The sequence below is a fragment of the Raphanus sativus genome, chromosome 6 (genome assembly GCF_000801105.2).
Source record: "Raphanus sativus cultivar WK10039 chromosome 6, ASM80110v3, whole genome shotgun sequence".
In the NCBI taxonomy this organism is placed as follows: Eukaryota; Viridiplantae; Streptophyta; class Magnoliopsida; order Brassicales; family Brassicaceae; genus Raphanus; species Raphanus sativus.
In genome coordinates, this window is record NC_079516.1 from 9,620,814 (window position 1) to 9,628,895 (window position 8,082).

At 30.9% G+C, this 8,082-nt stretch overlaps 2 protein-coding genes across 2 annotated transcripts; both read left to right on the top strand.

Moving 5' to 3' along the window:
- Window positions 1-797: 797 nt before the first annotated feature.
- On the top strand, window positions 798-3,465 carry LOC108805728 (60S ribosomal protein L3-2). The gene is made up of 5 exons (XM_018577657.1): window positions 798-867; window positions 1,679-1,785; window positions 2,032-2,142; window positions 2,246-2,960; window positions 3,035-3,465. Exons 2-5 carry the CDS (start codon window positions 1,701-1,703, stop codon window positions 3,291-3,293), a joined length of 1,170 nt encoding a protein of 389 aa, XP_018433159.1. The 5' UTR covers window positions 798-867; window positions 1,679-1,700; the 3' UTR covers window positions 3,294-3,465.
- A 3,008-nt stretch (window positions 3,466-6,473) lies between these two features.
- Window positions 6,474-7,064, top strand: LOC108810052 (protein RALF-like 15). The gene has a single exon (XM_018582179.2). It carries the CDS (start codon window positions 6,593-6,595, stop codon window positions 6,812-6,814), a length of 222 nt encoding a protein of 73 aa, XP_018437681.1. The 5' UTR covers window positions 6,474-6,592; the 3' UTR covers window positions 6,815-7,064.
- The last annotated feature ends 1,018 nt before the right edge of the window (window positions 7,065-8,082 follow it).

Genomic DNA, 8,082 nt, shown 5'->3' on the forward strand with positions numbered 1-8,082 from the left:
TATAACCTATAATCACTCTCAACTATTTAATATACATATAAAATACATAAACTTATTCTATAATTACGTTAACTTCTAAAATTTGGTTAATAATAAATTATCTTTACATTTTTCCATATCTAAGTAATAAATAAATTGTTGCTTTAAAATGTTATATTAACAATAATGTAATACATATAATTTACAAATTTACAAAGAAAAAATTTAGTGAAAACAAATATTTATACGGCCATGGGTCAAGTTATAGAAATAAACAACAACAGCGTATAAGATTATATTTTATTTATTTATATTTTTTTAAAGAATGTTAAAATTTTGGAATTGGAAAAAATTATGACCAAATCTCTATATTATTTTAATTAGAAAATTTAAATTTATATCAAAATATTTTGTTAAACATTTAATCTTAATTTTTATTATAATTATAAAATGAATTTCCAATCTAAATTTATGTCTAAATATTACAAATATATAATTTAATATAAATAAAAACTAAAAACATAAAATAATACCCGTCCGGTCGGGCGGGTCAAGGTCTAGTTCAATTTCAAACTGAGGACAAAAAAAATTAAGATAAGGCTGAAAGTGATTTTATGCTTTTAACTTTTAAAGTTAATCTCTATATATATATATATATATACGGGCCGAGCTCAAGGACCCTACAAGTTAAACAAAAGTCTACAGATCCAAAACATTCAACTTCGATACCTTAACGGGTTTGAAACTTGCTTCGGGCGAAGCCCATATTTATATTGGTGTAACCCTAGAAAACCCTAATTCATAGATAAGCATATAAATAAAATACCTTCATCCATACTTTGTCTCCAACAAAAAAATCTCTACTCTTATCGCCGCCATAGACGTAAGGTACACAAGCTTACTCCTTGGTTTCTTGAATCTGGATGTCTTTACTCCCTGACACCTGTATATTAATGTCTACGTTTCTAATAGCTTAACATATACTTAATGTTCTTGTCTGTGATTTCTTTGTATGAGAAAGTGTTTTGTTATGAGATGCCCATCAGTATATACTCATGTTCTTGTGGTGATGATCGGAATGAAAACCCTCGGGAAACCCTTATCCAAAATCAAGGCTGGAATCTCTGATCTGCTCTTTGTTGCTGGAAAACCATTTTTAAAAATGGCTTTCTGGTGAGAAACACTTACAAAAGTGAGCTTGAGATTTGGTTATCTTCACTGATGCCATAGGCCTTTGATCCGGGGGAACATTTCGTGTCACGTTAACACAAGTCCTGAGAGTATACTTAATGTGTCTTGTTTGATTTCATAATCTGTTGTTGTATATATATTGCTGGTTAATCTTATTTGTCTATTTCTCTTAAGCGCAGAGACATATATTTGCATGTTTGGTTATGTAGAATTATATTAACTGTTGTCACCTTTGTGTAAAAACGACTAATTCTGGCAGTATTTTGCTTTTAGTCTTTTGTCTCAGAATTATGAATCACTTAGATTGGCGTTTATTGATCTGTTGTTTGAGTTACTTACACTCGTGTAGACTTTTATTTTATCTTAGGAGCTGAAACATATGTTTTCCTGTTTATTTTGCCCTTCTGTTTTGTGGGTTTAGGCATCGTCATCTTTGAAGGAGTTGTTTGCTCGTTGCTTGATTAGTTTTTTCATCTTTGTGTTAAAGTTAAATCCTTTTTATGGGCAGTGTGTATTTCTGAGTAGAGAGAATGTCTCACAGAAAGTTTGAGCATCCAAGACATGGTTCTTTGGGTTTCCTTCCAAGGAAAAGGGCTAACAGGCAACGTGGGAAAGGTAATCCCTTTGCTTGTAGATAGATGTTTTCAAAGTTACTATTTTCATTTCACCATCCATTTCTTGCATTTTTGTAAGTTGCTTTATGCAATGTAACCTTATTAGCAGAGCGTTGAAGTTGTGATTATATAAATGTTTATAACTAGTGTATATTTCTTGTTTGCTGTCTCGCAAATTGTTTCGTAGCATGTTATTTAATATGGCTTGTTTTGTTTCGATCTGACACTCCTAGTTTGTTGTTTACAGTGAAGGCATTCCCTAAGGATGATCCTAATAAGCCTTGCAGGCTCACTTCCTTTTTGGGATACAAAGCTGGGATGACTCACATTGTCAGAGAAGTTGAAAAACCTGGATCAAGTATGTTCTCTTACTCTCTTCTGTTTTTGATTCACAACATTTACATGAAAACTGTTGCATTTGCTTGTCTGTCTTGGCTTATTTCTTTGAATGTGATTGCTAGAGCTCCACAAGAAGGAAACATGTGAAGCTGTGACTGTTATTGAGACACCTCCAATGGTCGTTGTCGGTGTGGTTGGGTATGTGAAGACACCGCGAGGTCTACGCTCTCTAAGCACTGTGTGGGCTCAGCATCTGAGCGAAGAAGTGAGGAGGAGGTTCTACAAGAACTGGGCCAAATCCAAGAAGAAGGCTTTCACCAAATACTCAAAGAAGCATGAAACCGAAGAAGGCAAGAAAGACATTCAAAGTCAACTGGAGAAGATGAAGAAGTACTGCACTGTCATCAGAGTTCTTGCTCACACTCAGATAAGGAAGATGAAAGGGCTCAAGCAGAAGAAGGCTCATCTGAATGAGATTCAGGTCAACGGTGGAGACATAGCAAAGAAGGTTGACTATGCATACAGTCTGTTCGAGAAGCAAGTCCCTGTAGATGCTATCTTCCAGAAAGATGAGATGATTGATATCATTGGTGTTACCAAAGGAAAAGGTTACGAAGGTGTGGTTACAAGATGGGGTGTGACCCGTCTTCCAAGGAAGACTCATCGTGGTCTCCGCAAGGTAGCTTGTATTGGAGCTTGGCACCCTGCTAGAGTCTCCTACACAGTGGCTAGAGCCGGGCAGAACGGGTACCACCACCGTACTGAGATGAACAAGAAGATTTACAGGCTTGGTAAAGTTGGACAAGAGACTCACACTGCCATGACTGAGTTCGACAGGTAAATAAGACAACATTCTCGTTTATGTTTTAAACATCTCTTGTACATTTGTCTTATTCTGTTTCTCTTGACAGAACCGAGAAGGAGATCACACCGATGGGAGGATTCCCGCACTATGGGATAGTGAAGGATGATTATTTGTTGATCAAGGGATGTTGCGTGGGGCCAAAGAAACGTGTGGTGACATTGAGACAGACATTGTTGAAGCAGACTTCGAGGGTTGCGTTGGAGGAGATAAAGCTCAAGTTCATCGACACAGCATCCAATGGTGGACACGGTCGTTTCCAGACTTCTGAAGAGAAGGCCAAGTTCTATGGCAGAGTCAAGGCTTAGATTTTGGTTTTTCAAATCACATTAAACTATTGTGTCGAGTTTTTTTTTTATATGTTGGCAATTTTGACGTTGGTTGTTCTGTTGACGTTTTACATCATCTTCCGTTTTTGTTTTGATGTGACTGAGATTTTAAAATGCTATTTTGACTAAATCGTTGAGAGCATTTGATTCAGGTTTGTTGTCAAAATTGGCTCTGAAAATGTCGTTAAATTTTGTTTGGTTTTAGACTGTATCCACCTGGTCGATGGGAGAGTAACGCTCATCATTATGAGCCATCGCTTGATCCAAGCAAAATCTAAACCAAAATCGACAACCCGTCAAAAAGAACCAGAACTTGCACACAATTTAGTGATTTACATCAGACGCATCACATATACGCGGATGATTACACGGCCGCCTGGCCGCATTTTCGAACATGGATGTAACCATTGTAGATTGCGTTTTCGAACAGGGATGTAACCATTGTAGATTCTGAGCCTAAGGGAGCAGTGTAAATGATCGTCTGCGGCCATGTAATCGAATATTTATCAATTGAACATGATTATCTTTTAATAAAATAAACTTTAATCCGCTTTTGGAAGCGCATGTTTGTTTTCAAAATTAAGTAAAATATTTAAATGAACTTTTATATAAAATATTGCATTAGTTTGGACAAATATCCGAATCCGTGAACCGAACCAAACCGTACTAAAATGAAAAAAAAAAAAAAATTTGAACTCAATTTTAATTATAACAAAGAACCAAATAGATACCTAAATATTTAAAATACAAATAATATACTCTCAAATATTAATTATATTTAATTTCAAATAACCAAATGTCTTAAAATTAGTTTTATTAATTTAATTACCCAAATACATTTTTTAAAATATTAAATATTATCCAAATTATACGATATTTTTATCCGAACAACCCGAATTGTTTAATATTTAAACTTAAAACCTCAAATTATCTAATATTTTATTTAAAAATTTGAAATTAGCCTAGGAGAATGTAGAAAAAACGTGTTGTTACTAGAAATTAATTTTGTTATAGAATAATAATAAAAAAGCTGTTATGAGTACAATCTATACATTGTAATATCTAACGTAAATATTGCGTGTAAATATTATTTTAAGCTCATAACAAATATTTTTAATTTTTATAATATCATGAAATGAAGTAGAAATTACAAAATTCTATAATTTAGATTAGACTTCAGAAATATCATCTATTAAACAACTAATATTTGCATTTACTGGATTAATTATTTTTTGGGTTAAATTTTGTTGTATAACTATGAGAATATTCAAGGATTGTTTATGGTTCATTGTTTAATAGGTAGAGATTGTGTACCATTATTCAAAAGCTAATCTGATATATATGCCCATATTAAATTCGTAATAAGTATATATGATGTTTGGTTATCTATGTATGTATATTGATGTTACAAAGATGACTAAATTTGTGATGTAAACTATGTGCATTGTAATATGATATATGATATTTTATTAACATATGTGAACTGTGTATTAGATTGAAATGGTTAAATTGTATTCTATAAAATGTAAAGGGAAATAATTTGACATTCTAGTATTATATAGTATAAAACACATAAGAAGGTTAAGAATTTCATAATTTTATAAAGTGTATATATTAATATTTATAGATAAAACACATGATCCACTTTATATATACCAAAGTGATTAAAATATGAATGTATGCTCAACCGGTCAATAAAATATTACATATATAAGGAACATAAATCGAATAATATGCTTTGTTTATTGCATATTTACGTGTTAGTAATGAGATACATATATATATATGACTGACATTTTCTATACCAAAATACATTTAATAATTTTTAGATAAATAAATAACTGAATGACAGAAAATGTAATATTGAAATAACTGAATGACAGAAAATCTCAATCGATTTGTTTATTGGATTAAATAAGCAACGTTTTGGTCGTGAGATTCAGATGTTATGTTAGTATAATGTATTTATATGATTAAATCAGCAACGTTTATTTGTTTCTTTGTTATTAATGAAATTCAGTTTATCTTAGTCCTATTTTTTTTCATTTTGGTTTGGTTCACGGATCCGGATATTAGTCCAAACTAATGCAATATTTTATATAAAAGTTCATTTAAAAATTTTACTTAATTTTGAAAACAAATCTGCGGATCAAATCTAGTTAGACTTAGGGTATCTCCAACACTACTCCATAAATGGAGTAACCCTAGCCATTACTCCATTTTGGAGTTGAACTTTTTTTATTTATGAAATGGTCTTTTAAATCTTTAATGTTTTTATTTCTTATTTAAATAATATTTTAAAATGATAAAATAAAATGAAAAACAAGATATTTTATTATTTAACAATTTGACATAAAATGCATAACATAATTAAACAACATAAATAATATAAAATAAAAATAACATAAATAAGTGATTTAAATGTCTTTCAAAATTTTCTTGCTCGATTTAGGAATATCAAAGATGAAGAAGCTCATTTTTTCATTACGGAATGCATTAGTTGATCATTTGTGAGAAAAATATTCTAATGCTTATTATTGAACCAACTTATATATTATGTTTTATTCTATTTTTGTGATTTTTTGTACCTTTTAATAATAAATTTTAATTTAAATAAATTATATTTTAAGGCATTTTTGCAAATATAAAATAGTTGGGGTTAATTGGTAAACTTTTATAAGTATAAGATATTATTAACAATTATTAACTATTTTGGAGTAAAAAATGAAGTAATACATTGGAGTAAAACTTTACTCCAATTTAGAGTTGCATTATTTTGAAGTAAAATTTAGAATAATACATTGGAGATGCTAAAGCTTATGTTAAGGATCACTTATTATCTTCAGCCTATATTTAAAAAAAAAAGTATTTCCTCTTCTACCGATGACTAATTCGTTGGAATTGTAAGCTCGTCTTATTTGCGGTTAGTTTTTTCTGGGCTAACTAAAGCCGAAAGCTAATTATGTGCAGCACTGTTGCACGAGATATAATGTTTAGATTAATTTAGAAAAACATTAGTAAGCTCTCTTTACTAAAAACATCCCTTTTCTAAAAATTATGTGGTTACTAATCATCATCCATAAATAGCCAACTTTAAAATCCATCTATTCTCTACTATATAAACAGCAATAAACTCTTCCTCATAACCCAAGAGATCCAACTCCAAATAAAATTAAATATATAAATAAAATAAATTGAACTCCTATCGAGGATTTCTTTTATAAATTTATTTATTTAATTTATTTGGAAGATAAAAAATAATTAGTAATAATACGAGGATGTCTAAAAATGTCAAAGTGTTTGTTTCTCTAGTTCTTGTAGTGTTCTTGGCTCTTGCAGCAACCAATATTGAAGCAAGATACATAAATTATGGTGATCTTAATGGTGGAGATCACGCTTTGGCTTGCGATAAAGCGAATCCTGGTTCCTGCAAGAAGCAAGAAGTCAATCATTACCGCAGAGGATGCGAGACGGAAGAACGTTGCCGTGGATCTCGTTGATTTATACAGATGATAACCGAAGCTCATGCATCAAATTAGTTTCCTGATTATTATAATATATTGACAGGCTTCTAACTTGGAGAACAACTATTGGTTAATTTATACGAAGGCAATCATATTAATTTGAGATGATCAAATTAATTTCCTTGTTATTTATTTAGTATTGTTATTTATTTAGTCTGTTATTGGTTTTATAATTGATTTTAACCCAATGATGTTATGATCAAATAAATATAAATATCTTTGTTCCCTATTCTAACCAACTTTGGAGCTATTTTTACTGGTGATTTTTCAAAAATGACTTAAAACTTGTTGTCAAACACAAAAATGACTCTAATTTGTTTTTTCTTAATTTTTTTTCGTTTGCCATATTCATTTTAGTAGTTCTAGTTATTCATGAAAATATAATTATTTTCCGAAAATGAGTATTTTACTCAATCATCCTTTTTTCAACACACAATTATCCTTTATCTTTATCTTTTATTTACAATATTTACATAGTCATCAATACATCATCCACCATGAACAACCAATTTCAAGCTCTAAAATCATATTAAACTCAACATCTACTCTTCATATCTTATATCTTATCCATACAAATAATTTCCCCTTCACTTTCTCTCTCATTTCTCGTTGAAGTGAAAGAGCTAGTGCAGAGGCGGATCCACGTTGTGGAATGAGGGGCCACATGAGACATGTTTAATTTATATTTTAGTGTTTTTGTTATAAGTATGTTAAAATTCTGCAGCAATTCTGGTTAGGAAACACAACTTTTGACACTCCATTAATTGGGTTTGAGTCTCCATTAATCCATCTTTAGTTTATTTTTTTCTTTATATTGAGCTTTAGTCCAATTTATGACCCCTTTAAATGTGAGTCTAGATCCGCCACTGAACTAGTAGAGTTTATGGATAATAAGAAGAGAAAATTTGTTATGTATGTAAGACACTATTTTTTGGATGAACCATACTTGTACATACATAGCAGAGATGGAATATTCATGCTTTGTGACTGAAGCATAGATTCCATGAATCTTATTTCACTGCCATGGTTATTCATAACCAGAACACTTTTCCACGTTCAAAACAATGTTTAAGATCTTTTAGTCAAGAATCTGATGCTTTAAAATGTTTTCATGATGCACATGCTTTCATCTGCAAGTGCACTCATTTTCAGAGACAAGAAAACATTAGCAAAAACAATGAGATGCCCCAAAACTTCATCTTGGAAATTGAGTTTTTTCTTACCATCGTTTAAGAATGAAATAC